Here is a 16,272-nt window from a genome sequence, read left to right as displayed (position 1 = left end):
GCTACTGCTGTACCTCCTTTCAGTTTGATTCATAATGGAATACCTCAAAAGGAGCCTTGTCTCTAGAAAGGATTTTTCCTTTTTCAGATACTTTCGTTTCTTGTGTGAGCTGGATAGTAGTTTCATGCTAATGGTAAAAATGATGGCAGTGATTTATTTATAGAGATATGCCTTAAATTTTATGTCTCCTAAATTATTTTCATGGCATTCGAAAATAGTGACATTCATACCCAGAAAGAGCTTCAATCCTGTTGCCCCAGAGCCACCTCAAGGCTAGATGATGTTGTCTCCCTCTTTAGTTTTGGTATCAAAGGATGAGAATTGAAATGGGTGCTTTTTTAAAAGATGGCAAATGACACGAGAAGTGGAACTTGACCTCTCTGGGCCTCTGACTCTCAGTGTATCTTATGCTTGTCTGGGATCATGCAAGAGTTGAATGTTGTCCTGATTACTGTGAAGCTGTCCTTGTAAACCAAAAGTGTGTCTACTTTGGAGGCCACGGCGGAGGCTGAGAGGAGGTAGCTTGTATTAGATCACCTCAGCTGTGGAGCTGAAAATCGTAGCTGTTAACTGGCCGCGGAGTCCACGGTTTCCGGGGTGGACGTGTGCTTTCACACTCGTGTGCTCACTCGTGCCTGGTTTTGTTTTACAGCCTGTTACCTGGTTGATCTCTGCTCTTTTTGCCCTCCCATAACTGAACTCTTTGCTGAGTGTGTGAAAGGCCAACTTTAAGACCTGGAAAAATGTTTTGGTTTCTTTCTGCTTTGCCTTTTCTATGATTAGGATCATATCATATCATTTTTCTATGATAGGATCCTCCTCTGTATCAATAGATGATTAATAGATGTATAAAATATTAGTGTGTGTAGTGACCAGGGCATTATTCCTAGAAAACTTCTGTTTGGGGGAAATAGAACTGATCTTTTAAAAATATGACCCCAAGATTGGAAGAGAATCCAGATTGAAGTCCTAAAGTTGTACAATATATCTATCTTTTTTGTTCAGTGAAATAACTATCTGCCTCAGGAAGGAACCAACTAAGTTCAATTTTTTCAAAAACATGTTCTATGAGATAAATATTAGTATATAATATGATGCTTGAAAAAGACTCGTGGTAACCATGTACCACACACTGGGTGGCCTAACACAACATAAAGTTATTCTTGCATAGTTCTGGAGACGGGAAGTCTGAAATCAAGGTGTTAGCAGGGCCATGCTCCCTCCTGGGGCTCTCGAGAAGGGTCTTGCCTGGGCTCTTCCAAACTTTTGGTGGTTGCTGGCGTCCTTGGCTGTGCTTGGCTAGTCCTGCATCGCTGCAGTCTCCACTTCCGTCTTCACGTGCACAGCCCTGACTCCTGTGTGTCTGTGTCTGGATGGCCCTTATTAGGACGTTGGTCATTGGAGTAGCCGCTCAAGTCCAGCTGGTATTACCCAAATAAGGCCATGTTGACAGGGGTCAAAGGTTACAACTTGAGCATATCTTTCTGGGAGATTTAACCCACAACAGTAACCCACAATAGTGAGTATATTTAAACTTTAAAAACCAGTCCGAGATACTAAAAAATGACAGCAGTTATCTCTGACATGGATGAAAAGATGACTTCTCAGCTTGCATATGTGAGTGTCGAACTTTGTAAATCTGAATTTAGCTCTCGCTGGGCTGATGAGAAGACTAATTCCCCTGCCTGTGTGGTGGCCCAGCAGTGGCGAGTGGGGGGGCATCTGGCAGGAGGACTGCGGGCTGGGCAGAGAGGTGTGCCGAAGAGGCAGGGCGTCTTTCTGAGGCCCCTGCCTGCAGGCAGGTCAGCCAAAGGCCTCTTCTCCCTGGTGGACCTGGCACATCTGGGGACCTCTGTAAGCATTTGCTGCTGTACATCTCCATCTGTTGGTTCTCCTGTGACTTTGAAGCTTGGAGGTTGCACTGATTTGATAGGGCTTAAAAAATTTCTTTTTCCAAGCTGGTGGTTGATTAATGAGAGAAGAATTGGGTGGTCTGTCTGCGAACATACTTGATGTGCAGTTATGTGTGTGGCACCACACTGGGTGCTTGTGAGTAGAGCAGGGGTTTAAGATGAGATTAAGACAGAGCAGGAGGCAGCTGAGTAAGGGACTGGTTGCAGTTCAGTCGAGCCCCCAGAGCAGGATCAGTTTAAAGCGGTGTCTGGGGTAGGGATGTGGGGGGCAGGACGGTTGAGGATTTAGTTCTTGTCTACCACGAGTGAGATGTGTTGTAGTTAGCTAGTCAGAGGGAGCATCAAAGACAAGGCTCTGTGGGAGAGGTCCTCTTCCTTCATGGAACTGGAAAGCCCTTAGTACTGCTGTAGTTTGCAGAGTCCAGAGAGAGGGGGGAATAGTTATGCTAGGTCATGGCCTTGTAAACCAAGGTAGGGTGTTTTGGGGCTTTATACTTGGGGCATTGGGGTTCGGCCGAGAGAAGGTTAGCTCGGGGGGTAATGTGATCATTTGCATTGTGGAAAGAAATCAGTCCCTGGCTACGTTGTGGTCTTGGACCTACTGGACCAGAGCAGCACATTGGGAAATAAGGGAGGAAGAGGGACTGGGCAGTGGGAGACCTTGATACGTTTGGGAGAGAAATAGGAAGTAGGCTTTGTGGTTCTTGCCAACTGACGGCAAGTGGGACAGGGAAGAGGTGGGAGTGATCGGCAGCTGTGGCTTGAAGCAGGTTCCGGGGAGTGATGCCGAACCTAGCGGCGGTGTTCATCAGGCCTTCCTCTGTGTGTCAGGCAGTCTGCTCTCGGTGGGGTCCTTATAAGAATTCCCCGGGTGGGGGGCAGTCGTTGCTCCATTTGACAGATGGGGTCATGGAAGATAGGGAGGTTGAATAACTTGTTCCTGGTTCCCCAGCTCGGAACTGGGAGAACCCGGATTCACACCCAACCAGTCTGGCTTCAGAGACTGTGCAGATGGCACTCCACTTCCTCGTCCCTTCCATAGTGTTGGACATAGAATTCAAGAAATGGACATGATTTTCCTGGAGGCAACACGACTGTGTGGGAGACGGGCCTGGCCACGGCACCGAGCTTTTCAGCCACCTTAGTTTCCACAGTAGCTAAAACAGAGGTGGTGCTGCAGGCATAGGGTTGGTGAGCTGCGCTGTGCAGTGTGTCTAGGCTGGCTTCTCCCCGGCATTGCATTATTAGAAGATGTGGCTTCGGGGCGCCGGGGTGGCTCAGTAGGTTAAGCCTCTGCCTTTGGCTCAGGTCATGATCTCAGGGTCCTGGGATCAAGCCCTGCATCGGGCTCTCCGCTCAGCAGGGAGCCTGCTTTCCCCTCTCTCTCTCTGGGTGCCTCTCTGCCTACTTAGGATCTCTGTCTGTCAAATAAATAAATCTAAAAAAAAAAAAGAAGAAGAAGAAGACGACGATGTGGCTTCACTCAAGGTCATCCTTACAGCATTTCCTGAGGGGGCTGGGGGTGGGGTGGGGAGAGGTGCATACTGGGAAAAAGCTTCTCTCCTGGGGCCCAGCTGCTCAGCAGTAGAGCATGTGACTCTTGATCTCAGGGTCATGAGTTCAAGCCACATGTTGGGTATAGAGATTACTTAAAATCATGAAAAAAACCTTTATTTAAAAACAGAAACAAGAAGAAAATAGTTCATCCCCATTTTTCCTACCTACCACCCCTGCCTCTTGCAACCACCAGTCTGTTTTCTCTTTGTTTTTTTTGTTGTTGCTGTTGTTGTTTATAAGATTTTATATATTTATTTGAGGGAGAGAGTACGTGAGAGAGAGAGCATAAGTGACGGTGGGGGGTTGTGGGCAGAGGGAGAAGCAGACTCCCCCCACTGAGCGGGGAGCCTGATGCAGGACTCAATCCCAGGACCCTGGGATCATAACCTGAGCTGAAGGCGGTTGCTTAACTGACTGAGCCACCCAGGTGCCCTGGTGCAGATACCTTTTCAAATTGGTCTTTTTTGTTTTTGCGGGGGTACATACCCAATATTGGACTTCCTGGATCATATAGATAGTTCTCTTTTTAAGGAGCCTCCGTATTGTTGTCCATAGTGGTTGCAACAACTTGTATTTCCCCCAGCAGTGCACAAGGGTTCCCTTTTCTCCACATCCTCGCCAACACTTAATTCTTTCCTTTTGGTTAATAGCCATACTAATAGGTGTGAGCTGGTGTCTCATTTTAGGTTTGATTTGCATTTCCCTGATGATTAATAACTTGGAACATTTTTTCATGTACTTGTTGACCATTTGGATGTCTTTGGAAAAATGTCTGTGCAGACCTGCTTGTTTCTTAATTGTATTTGATTTTTTGCTATTGAATTGTATGAATTCTCTGTATATTTTAGATGCAAACTTCTTATTAGATATATGATTTACAGTTATTTTCTTCCATTCAGGCAAGGGGGGGAGTGTTTTTTTTTTTTTTTTTCTCCTGTCTCAGTAAGTACTACTTGCTTGCAAATCAGGTTTTGAGAAATCAAAGTCTCTGTTCTCCCAACTATGGAAGTATTTTTTTACAGCATCTTGAACAAGGGAAAGTGAAATCTAATTTGTAGGGAGCTTTAAGGGACTATTTTTTCTGTGTTAGATGGTAGGTCTGACTTGGACAGTCATTCAATTAGCTACCAGATCCAGTGCTTTTCCGTGTCTGGCTTTATGCTGTGGAGATGTGCCGCCCACCGTGTTACCCGTCCAGGGGAGATCCGCGCAGAAGCGAACAAGGGTGGGGTAGGAACTTGACAAGCTCTCTGACGTATCTGAGCTTGGCGTTTAATTTTACAGGCCTTTTAAAATTTTATTTTCTAATACATTTTTATTGGATTTCACCAATGCCAGTCGATGGGTTGAATTAGAGGTAATAATAAGTTAAAAACTGGTCCTGAGCACTGTTTTAAAGTGTTGAGAACGAGCCACAGCTCTGGGCCAGCGGTGGGTGGTTTGTGGAGTGAGTCACTGAGTGCTCTTCATGGCTTTCTGATAACAGAACCCCCGCAGTTGAGCAACCAGCCTTTGGTTCTGAAGTGTCATTAGTGAGAAGAGTTGGCAGATTCCTCAGTTGAGGAACTGCTCTAGAAGGAGGGAGTACTGTTGTTTTGACTGAGATCTCTTTGGTGTCAGTGCGGGGAGTGGGGAGGGAATCTTAACGCCTGGAGCATTGTCTGTGCTTTAGCGTTATTCAGTGTGAAGATAGCGAGGTGCTGATTTATTCGGGATTTCTGAGCAGCAGTAATTGAGTAGGAAGATGACTGCACATCATTTAGAGTAGTAATTTCAACTAACCAAGTTTATTTGTAGGGGAAAAATAATAGGCCATGAGGAGAGAGCATTAGGAAAGACCCCAGTGAAATGTTTTTAAGTCAGTCTTTGTGCTGAATATCAGAAATTTTAGTTGTCAACATGATCTGCAGGCTGGAGTGGGGGGGCTTGCGAGACGGAGCGGCGGTGGCGGATCTGAAGGTGAGGGGCGTGCCTAACAGGAGCACTTGACCTTTGTACGTGTTCTTCCTGCTGGCACAGAAAGCATGCAGGGGTGGCTCTGTGCTCGTTTTAAAAAGATGCGTTTTTATGAAAATTCTAAAGAGGCTACATGCACACAAAACTCTTTTAAAAATAAGGGCACCTGGATGGCTCAGTTGGTTGAGCAACTGCCTTCAGCCCAGGTCATGATAAGTCCCACATCGGGCTCTCTGCTCAGCTGGAAGCCGGCTCCCTCTGCCCTTCCTCCAGCTTGTGCGTGTGCCTGCGCGCTCGCTCTCTCCCACCTCTGTCTCAAATAAATAAATAATCCTTTAAAAAATTTTTTTAAATCTTGCAAAAATTCACTTTATCCTTTTTTTTTTTTTTCATTTAGACTGATCAGCAGTGTGGCACTTTGGCTTTTCCACATCTTTACCATGACCATGTTATCAATACAAGACAAATAGATAAGAGCTCTTTTTAAAAATTCTTTTAAAAACATTCTGTATTTTTGATGGGTTTTCTTTTCTTTTTTTTTTTAAGATTTTTTAATTTATTTCTTTGACAGGCAGAGTGGCAGGCAGAGAGAGGAGGAGGGGAAGCAGGATCCTTGCTGAGCAGAGAGTCCGATATGGGGCTAGATCTCAGGACTCTGGGATCATGACCTGAGCCGAAGGCAGGGGCTTAACCCACTGAGTCACCCAGGCGCCCCGGGTTTTCTTTTTTCTTTTCAAGATTTTTATTTATTTATTTGACAGAGATCCCAAGTAGGCAGAGAGAGAGGAAGGGAAGCAGGTTCCTTACTGAGCAGAGAGCCTGATGCGGAGCTCGATCCCAGGACCCTGAGATCATGACCTGAGCCGAAGGCAGAGGCTTTAACCCACTGAGCCACCCAGGCACCCTTGATGGGTTTTCTTTTCTTTGTCTTTTTTTATTCTTTTTAAGAGAGAGCAAGTTTGTGCGAGCTGGGTAGGGTAAGGGAGAGAGAATTTTAAGCAGTCTCTGCACTGGCATGGAGTCTGACTTGGGGCTCCGGCCTCACCACCCTGAGATCATGACCTGAGCCGAAATCTGAGTCAGCCACTTAAAACTGACTGAGCCACCAGGCTCCCTGAGTTTCATTTTCTATCCAGGTCTCCTACCAGTTCTGTTTCTAAATTAATTTCTGAGAAATAAAACTCAAGCTTGTAAATTGAGAAGCCTGAAATTTGCTATAATATATTAGCTGGCTTTTATCCTTATTCCTTTATAAGAGTTGAAGCCAGCATGTTTGATGGTATTTTAAATTGCCCATGATATCATCCCAACACATCTGTTTTCATTATCATGTATTGTCTTTCTGTCCTTGTCCACGGTTGCACATTTATTTTAAACAAAGGAATTTTACTGCTTTTCAAAAGAGTTGCCGTAGCTTTTACAGTGTTATCAGCATGAATTCAGGAGTGCTAATGAAACTGTTGCAAAATTCAGTGTAATTTTTTTTTCCTGTGTTAGTAAAAAAGGACTAACTGTAAAGAATTTTTACATATCTTTGCCACCGTATTTTTTTAAGATGTGAATTGTTTGTATTTTCTTCTGGCTTCATTTTTTTTTTAAGGTTTTATTTATTGATTTGACAGAGATCACAAGTAGGCAGAGAGGAAGGCAGAGAGAGAGGAAAGGAAGCAGGCTCCCTGCTGAGCAGAGAGCCCGATGTAGGGCTCCATCCCGGGACCCTGAGATATGACCTCAGCCGAAGACAGAGTCTTTAACCCGCTGAGCCACCCAGATGCCCCCTGGCTTCATATTTTTAATGTTTTAAAATACTGTCCATTATTACTTGGGTTTGAATTTTTTAAGATGCTTATAATATTGGTATATATATACCATATATATACATACACACACCATGTATATGGTACATATTGTACATGACAATATATACCATATATTGGTATAGAAGAGGTTAAAAAGGCTTTTGTCACTACTTTTCTCAGTAATGTTCTTTTTTTGTTTGTTCGTTTGTTTTTTTGTTTTTTGGTTTGTTCCTCTTTTACACAAAAGTTTTTCTCCTTTTATTCAAAAGTAGTTTGGGTGCCGATTCCTGTTACTTTGACCTGCATACGTCAAAGTGGCCTTGATTTCTCTGCTCTTTTGTATTTATATTAAAAGCTGGGCAACCAGTTACTTCTCAGGAATCAAGGGGGTAGCTGAGCAGAAAGTTTGTCCAGGTGTGTCCAGGTGCGCCAGCGCAAACGTGAGTTCTCGATGAGTACAGTTTCCTCACGGGACCCTCTCCAACAAGCCCTGGCCTCCCACCTCAGGAAGACTCTTAGTGGCTGGCGAGGGTCAGCCTGGGTGTAGGGGAGGCCAGTTGTGCTCCACGGAAGCTTCCTGCTGTTCCCTCCAGCCTACTTGGTGTGACCAGTAAGGTTTGGCTTGAAATCTTCATTGTACTCAGTAACCAAATATGCTTCTATATTTAATGAACACAAAGCCCTTCTATATGTTCATGGCTGGGCAGTACAGATGGACAGTTTGGGTGGGGGTGGGGGTGTTTTGCTTATAAAAACAGGTCTTTTCCGTGCCAGTGCCCTGTGGTCGTCATGGGTCAGCCGCACCTGCACCCGTCCCTCCAGGGCCCGACTGGTAGGAGTAGCCCCTGCCCAGGGCATCTCTGGCTAAGTCACGGAGGGGAAGGAGGTGTAGGCAAGCACACCTTGGTGCTCACACGGTTACGAAGCGACGCTTCCTGCTTCCATACATGACCTGGGCCAGAGCAAGCCCTGGGTGCCTCCCATCTAATAGGGTGAAAGTGTATATTGTGTGATCCACACAACAGGTCCTCATGAGGCTGTCTGTTTTGGAAATTAGCAAAAACTTCCCGATAGTTCAGTCAGAATTTTAAGACGTGAGTTAAGTATCTGTGTAACCACAAAGAGAAACCAGATACGACAGAGAAGCAGCTATGTAAGACCCCATAATTGCTTATCAGCAGGAATAGAGACAAGCAGCGTCCATTGCAGATGCGTGGCCTGGTGATGGCCGTCACTGAGAGTCACAGGGAGGTGCGGGTCTTGGACAGGGTGGGTTGGAAGTGTCCAGGAAGAGGTGTTTGTTAGGTCTTACTGGTGGATGGTTCAGGAGGGACACAGTGGCTGGAGAGATGGTGCCTCAAAGGGGGAGTGGACTGAATGAGATATAATGTGAGGGTGTCGGAGTTGGGGAGAGCGGGGGCGGAAGCCTGGGGCAGTGCCTCCCGGCCTCAGTGGTGGCGTTGGTGCAGCATAGCTGGCCTGCGAGCTGGGGGAGATGGGAGTTCAGCGTGCCTCCGTGCCACGGCGGGAGAAGCCACGGTCATTCTCATGGGACGAGAGAGGAGAGAGTTGTTAAAAGGGAGGTGAGGCGGATGACAAGAAGTGTTACAGAGGGCTGTGAAGGGAAGACTGCAAGGTGCCCTCTGGGTTTGGCAGCCAGAGGGTTCTTGATGACCCATGGGTGTGGCGGGGACCGAAGCCAGATTTCAGTGAAATGAGGAATCAAAATAGACTGTAAGTACCAACAGCTTAAGATTTAGTCTGTAAAGAGGATAAGAGACGGTGGTGGTAGAGGTGATCACAAGGTCGAGGGAGAGGTGGTGTTTGTTTTTAATTAATGCAATGTGAGCCGGTTTAAAAGCCCAGAAGGAAGAACCAATGGAAAAGGCAAGGTCAAGAATAAAAAGGGGTGGGTTCAGGTGACACAGGAAATAAGAATTTGAGGACGAGTTAAAGGCTTTTTACCTTCTGGTTGCATTTCCCTGAGCCAGAAGACCCTCAGGTAACATTTTTAGAATTTTTTTTTTTTTAAAGATTTTATTTATTCATTTGACATAGAGAGACAGTGAGAGAGAGCATGAGCGAGGAGAAGGTCAGAGGGAGAAGCAGACTCCCCGTGGAGCTGGGAGCCCGATGCGGGACTCGATCCCAGGACTCCGGGATCATGACCTGAGCCGAAGGCAGTCGTCCAACCAACTGAGCCACCTGTAACATTAGTGTAGGTCTGATAGTGACAAAGTCGCTTAGCTTTTGTTTGTCTGAAATGTTTCCATTTTGCTTTTTTCATGGAGGAGGGAAGTTTTTGTTGACCATAGAATTCTAGGTTGACAGGTTTCTTTCTTTTCTTTCCCCTCATCATTTAGTACTTTGAGTCTATGCCGAGTACCTGGGTTTTGTTGTCTTCCTTTAAAGAGGACTGAGTTTTCTTGTGGTCGATGATTAATGTCCCGGTAGATCACTTGATCCTCTGGAAGCTTGTCTTTAAGCTTTTTTAGGGTGGTCTAGAGTAGCTTTTACTCTGGGGCTAGTGATGCCTAGCCCTGTTTTTAGATGGGGCTTTCTGAGGTCGCTCCTGATGGCTCCAGGGGCCCAGAGAAGTCTCTTGACTGCAGTTGGTGCAAACTGGAACGTTTCCCAGCCCTGAGTGGGTTCTGGTGCTGGTTCAGTTTGCAGCTCCGGTGGTGCTTCTTCTCTGGCTCCCGGGGTCCTGCCACCGGGATGTGCATAGCTTGGTATTCAGGCAGAGATGAAGGGACAGTTCTTTCTCTGGGTAGCTGCCTCCTCTTGGGCATTTGACCCCACAGATCCCAGCCATCTCGGCCTCCCCAGTCTCCACTCCGTTTCTCCAAGTCTCCGAGATGTCTGTGCTCTCTCTGGGCTGCACCAGTGTCTTTTAGATGCTTCTGGGTAGAAAGCTAGGACTGTTGAAGGCTCACCTTGTTCCCCCTTTTTGGGTGATTTCCTGTTGTCTGGTGTCTAAAGTAGTTCCATGAGATTTGTCCAGAGAGTTGGTTTGGTACCGATTACTCCATTCGACCAGGAATGAAAATCTGTTTCTAAATATGTACGAGTGTACGTTTTTAAAAATTTTGACCATAGGCTTCCTATTTGGTAAAACTTAGGAAGATAAGCAACTGCTGGTTAGTTTACCATGCAGTAGACTTCTAGACTTTGGATTTTGCCAGAAATTTCCAGTGCGTTGCCTGCGTTGGTGTTCCACAAGAAATTCTATAAAACAAGTCTGCATTAGAATGAATCACTTGGGACTCATGCTAAAAATGAGATTCCTGGGCCTACTGTAAGTCTGCTGTATTAAGATCAGTATAATTTCCATGTATTTTAATCTGTGAGTAGACTTTGCTCACTGTAGAATCGTTGTTTTTGTGAATAGATGCTCTAGGTCCACAAGCACCAGATGTTTTCAGGGATGTGACAGGAGACGGGCTCCTCTGTCACTGCAGATGGTAGTATCAGTTGGCCTGGCACCTTGGGAATCCAGTCCCACAGAAGTGACCCTCCAACCCGGCAATTGTACCTTAGCTGTGGGTGCAGGGAGACTGCTAGAATGTCACAGAGCGTATTGCAAATAACATATTAGTAATACAGGAGTCTGGATATGTAATTGGTAATATATTCACTATTTGAATAATTGGGTTCTGTGGTATACAGTGTACATAGAATGCTGTAGTTAATTGAGTACTGTTCAGTGCAGAGTAGAAGAAGTAGAGCTCTTTGTACCCGTTTGGGTGACTGAATTACAGAAATGCAGGACAGAGCCAAGGAAGCAGGGGGCAGAAGAGTACATACATCATTTCGCTGTTTAGAGGTAAAGTCTTAAAAAACCCCCAGAAGACGTGCAGGAGATGTTAGAGGAGTGGTAAGCACTGACAGGGGAGGGGCGTGCACAGGGGTTCTAACCACGTCTGTAATCCCCAAGGTGAGCAGGCACACAGGTGTTTGTAACCGAGTACTTTATGCCTTTCTGCGTATCCAGACTCTCCTACTGTGCGTTTCTTTCAGGGAATTGACAAGCAACTTGGGTGACGCATTTCATTGCTTTAATCATGCCCATGGTAATATAAAGTTAATATAAGTTAAGTTTTTGTCTCTTTCACCTTGGTTTTAAATGTTTTTCCCCTTTTATCTGGAGAAGTTGTGATATCCTTGGTCATGTATTCATTTTAAGTAGTCCCTAAGTCACTCTGGACTGCTACAGTGTTACCTGCTCTGCTCCCTGTTAAGCTCATGTGCTCCTGTGTCTGAAAATCTCCTGCTCTCTCCTCCCTGCAGGTATTCACAACTCTGTCGGTGACCAAGCGCTCTGGGGGAAACATCCTCCAGGCCGGCTGCTGAGGTTAAGCCCCAGTGAGGATGCTGCCGCCGACACTCCAGACCACCACCGTGTTTGCTTGCCCAAATCCAAGGGGAGGTTTTAGGAAGGGTCTTGGACTTTGGCACCTGCATGTCCTGTGCTCACAGCTCCCAAGGCCCCCTTGGATCTCCTGGGTAACAGGTGGTGTGTGGAAGGCGGGCAGCGTCCCACTGGGGTCACCGTGACGGACTGGAACTGACACTCGGCAGGGCATCGGCGCGGTGCGTCCATGAAGTTGCTGGCCTCAAGCCCGTGTGGTGGGCAGTGACGGAACAGCTGTCGAGCAGTTTCAGCATGACCTTCCCTTCGTGGGTTTGCTGATTCTCACTGTTAAGCTTTCTACTGTTGATTCTTTTTTTCTTTTTTTCCTCCAAGGTGCGAATGATACTAGAAATGAGAAGTGTTAGTAGTCGATTTTTGTCCAAAAGCCAGCCTTGGCTGGAGTATGCAAGTAAGATGCCTTGTGCACGGGAGGCGCGATTTGGTCCTTTGGAAGCTGCGTAGGCTTGTCCCACACGAGAACTGCCCCAGGATTCCCGGGTCCCGTTCCCTGTGACCGACCATTGAGCAGGGTCTCCCCTGATGAGTTCTGTGTCAGAACAAGTACAGTTCGGGTTGAATCTGGCCACGTTTGCTCCGTGCCCTGTGTCACCGACTATTATCAGTTCTGATTGTGTTTATGAGAGGAGGTGACCCCTTGGCCGGCCTGTTGGAAGTAAACTCCAGCACGTGAGCTGCCACTGGAGGGGGATTCCCACCAGGACTCAGCAGGGAGGCAGAGTTGCACCTTAAACGGGGAAAAACAATAAATGTTTTCCTTTATATAGTTTGTGTTGGTCTAAGTGAGCTCTTTTGCGTAAGAAACATTTAACTTGTGTAATACGTTTTTTGGGTAACTTTAGCTTTAAGCTAAAAACACAGACTATCACAGCCTTACTTTTCACGTGTGCTTTGTATCTGTCCCTTCCTGTGAGCTGCATTCATAGGAAAATAGGTCTTCCCACACTTAATGATTTAACTCTTTTGTGGTAATTGCTTTTTTAAGGAAGCTCTTAATGTCATAAGTTATTATTTTTGACCACAGGTGGATGTGAAGGATTTTCATTTAAAAACCAAATGGTTTTGACTTTTTTTCTGTTCAATGAATGACTGGTCCTGGCGGAATCCTGGCGGAATCCTGGCGGAAGTGTTTATGCTCCATTAGCTTTGCAGCTTGTAGGTGGTGGAGAGGGATTAGCTCCGCAGCTCTAGATTTGTGCGTGAATGTGCGGACTCTTCCAGGACTACGTGTGGGCCACCTTGTCCCTCTCGAAGTTGGATTTGAAACTTGTGCTATGGCCATCAGGCCTCCCGCCAGCAGGTCACCCCTCCCCTCGGCCCGAATTCTCAGTGGCAATGCCAAGTGGCTGATCCACAGTACATTTCTTGGTCACCTCAGGGAACGTCTGCGTCTGCCTGGCACTTGGTCAGCAGAGCGCCTCACCCTGCCCCTGCGGCTCTGCCTCAGGCCCTCACCCATATAGTTCTTTGAAGACCAGAAGGAGAATGGGGGGAAACTGAGGCAGTTGACTGTTCAGTTTTATTTATTTTTTTTAATTGTTTTTTTTTTTTTTTCCTCCAAGCCTGCCAGTCTCAGAAGTTAGAACAATAGGCAGTATGATATGTTCGTGCCTAATCATGTTGTGATTCTCTCTTAGTGGAATGGAATGTTTGGCCCCCACAAGAAGGATTATACTTTATCGGCTTGTCTTATTTACATTCTATAATTGCCCACTGTACTGAGATTCATGATTCATATTAAATTCTATGTATTTTGTTACATATCTTCTGGAAAAAAAACAATGTGAAACATTAAAAGGTATTAATATCCCCCGCGTTTGCCTTCTTACTGCGTGTCGGACAGAGTTCGGGTTTGGTGTTGGCGATGACGACAATTCACTGCCGAAGAAGCTTCATGGAGGCCGCGGAGGTTTATGTTCTAGTGTTTCTGGCTTTCCGGATTCCGTTTTTCAGCTTAATCCCGATGGGACTGCCCAGTCTTGACCTTTAGGGCAGTAAACCCCCCACCCACCCACCCAAACCTCCCTTTCAGCGCTCGGCGTGTCCTTGGCTGCGCACCTCTGTTCCTTGCCCACAGAGCAGCGTGCGGCTGTGTGATCCCTCCTTCCCCTCCGGCCCCAGCCATCCTCCGGCGAACCAGCTGCTTAGGGCCGGTGGCAGCCTCTGGCCGTGTCCGGCCGGTCGCGCCGTGCAGCGTTCACAGGAATGCCAACCCCCGGGCTCTGTTTACTCTCTCGCGCGCACTTCATTTTCTTGTGTGTAGGTTGTTCAGCAGAAACCCCTCTTTTGTGTGAGTCCTTAACCAAAAACCTTTCCAAACCATTTCTCTTCATCCCGAGTGATCACGGAGTGCTAACAGTAAGAGCCAAATGTGTGTTCGCTGCAGCCGGTGCCAGGCACTCAGGCTTGATGCGTATCGGCGCCTTCAGCCTTTGGCCTCAGACTGCTCTGTGGGGAAGTGCTCTCATCCCCAGCCCTTCGCAGACAGGCTGAGGTGGGAATCCTTGCTCAGGATGGCCCAGCTAGATGGTGATGTAACAAGGTTTTGAAGCAGAACTAGGTCTGTGACTGACCCGGGACCTGCCTCATTGCCGCCTTTCCATGCTGCCTGCCGCCCCCCTCGGATGAATGGGAACGTTAGGAGCTGCTGGCGCCATTCCGGGGACTGCCGGCTTGTCACAGGCCACGGTGCAGTGCGGTCAGGCACGATTAATCAGATGTTGTAGCACTTCTCCCGACTGGCTTTTACATTGCCAGTTTCTTACCACGCTCTAGTCAGGATGTCCCTGCTCACACTTCCCTTGCCCCAGGCCCTCAGGATCTTCCGGAGGCCTCTAAATTGGCACACAGTCCCCTGCAGGCCCAGGCCTGTCACCTGCGCCTCTGACCTCTGCTTTCCTTTGCTAGTCTGTGCACGCCGGCTCTGTGCTCCAGATTCACTCTCCTGACCTCCCCACTCTGGATCGCCTCCACCAAGGGCTGTCTCGTCCTACACTCGGTGACACTCTGTGTTTTCCTAGAGGACTTTGACTCCACATGGAGACTGGTGTATGTGACTTCAGGTCGGTCTCTACACCTCGATGATCAGGGTTCTTCACCTCTTCCCCCCAGCATCTAAGACAAGGCCCTGTGAATGCACAGAAGCAAGCGCGCTGCAGAGGCACCTAAAACATTCTGTGATCTGTGTGGCTGCCGGAGCTAAGCTGAGGCCTGGATCAGGACCTGTCAGAGATGGCCACTTCAGGGAGCCTGTTCCTCTCTTCCTCTTACCCCCGGAACTTTTGATTCAAATGTTAATGAGAGTAGAAAGGGCAGGGACAGAAGACCAGTCCACCTCAGCACTGAAGAAAAAGGCACAGTAGACTTCTTTGAGATACCGCTGCATTCCAGCTACAGAGCAGATTTCCAGTCTGACAGCAGCCAAATGTTGGCAAAGATGTGGAGCCAATGGGACATTTATTTATTGCTGGCAGGAGTGTAAATTAATCGGTACAGTCACCTTGGAACATAGTTTGACATTACCCAGTACTGAGTTAAACGTGCATGTCCTGTGACCCAGACGTTCCACGCTCGGTTAGGTACCCGTGCACACGTATGTGCACCAGAAGGCACCTACGAGAATATTCATGGTGTTTTTGGGAACAGCAAAAGCCGGAACCTGGGAACAGCCCCAAGAGCCATCAGGCAAGAACAGACACACGGATCGTGGTGTTTCCATAGAGTAAGATTACAGCAAGGAAAAGTAACAGCGTCACACATCAGTGTAAAGCAGTCCACGTGTAAAAGCCATGAAGGAAAATGTACAGTGTGACTTCACTGCGTACACAAACGGAGAATAAAGCAGTGTCTGTATATACACTTAGAGACAAAATTGGCATAGCACCGTAGGGGAAAACGAGAATGAAAATTCAAAATGAAGAATATGGAGTGTAAGCTGGTGGTTGCCCAGGAAGGCACGAATGGAGGTGGGGTCAGGAAAGGGTACCTAGGAACTAAAGATTTTTCTTTCTTTTTTTTTTCTTTTTTTTTCCAGTTTTTATTTATTTGGGAGAGAGCAGGAGATGGGGGAGGGCAAGCCGAGAGTGCAGAGACCAACATGGGATTCTCCTTCCGACTGAGCCACCTAGGTACCCCTCAAGGTTTCTTTTTTTTTTTTTTTTTTTTTTAAAGATTTTATTTATTTGACAGAAATCACAAGTAGGCAGAGAGGCAGGCAGAGAGAGAGAGGGGAGAAAGCAGGTTCCCCGCGGAGCAGAGAGCCCAATGCGGGGCTCGATCCCAAAACCCTGGGATCATGACCTGAGCCGAAGGCAGAGGCTTTAACCCACTGAGCCACCCAGGCGCCCCACCCCTCAAGGTTTCTTAACCCAGGTGGAGAACTTCTGCACCTGTTGTATCCGTATATTGTTTGTAGAAGTTCATGTGTATCTACAGCTGTAAAGGGCTGACCTGGGCAGCTTGAATGTTAGAATGCTAGGGAGCGGGGATGTATCCACAGAGGTTCTGCATTAGGAACTAGGAGACCAGACTCCAAGAAGAGAAAATATTTTATTTTATGCTTTATGGATCCAGTGGGTTTGTTTTTGTTTTTGTTTACAGATTGAAGGTTCGTGGC

At 47.0% G+C, this 16,272-nt stretch overlaps 1 protein-coding gene across 4 annotated transcripts in view; it reads left to right on the top strand.

Annotated features, from left to right (window-relative positions):
* The window catches only part of TXNRD1 (thioredoxin reductase 1), a 127,211-nt gene extending 113,744 nt beyond the window's left edge, over positions 1–13,467 (top strand). For all 4 annotated transcript variants that reach the window (XM_044226880.1, XM_044226879.1, XM_044226882.1 and 1 more), the window contains one exon: positions 11,516–13,467. In XM_044226880.1, the coding sequence (XP_044082815.1) occupies positions 11,516–11,578 (63 nt within the window). In that variant the 3' untranslated portion in view covers positions 11,579–13,467. The remainder of the gene's footprint in view (positions 1–11,515) is intronic.
* The last annotated feature ends 2,805 nt before the right edge of the window (positions 13,468–16,272 follow it).

The sequence above is a fragment of the Neovison vison genome, chromosome 12, assembly GCF_020171115.1.
Source record: "Neovison vison isolate M4711 chromosome 12, ASM_NN_V1, whole genome shotgun sequence".
NCBI classification, from domain to species: domain Eukaryota; kingdom Metazoa; phylum Chordata; class Mammalia; order Carnivora; family Mustelidae; genus Neogale; species Neogale vison.
The sequence above is the reverse complement of the archived record's forward strand: the minus strand, read 5'-3'. Positions and strand labels throughout refer to the sequence as shown.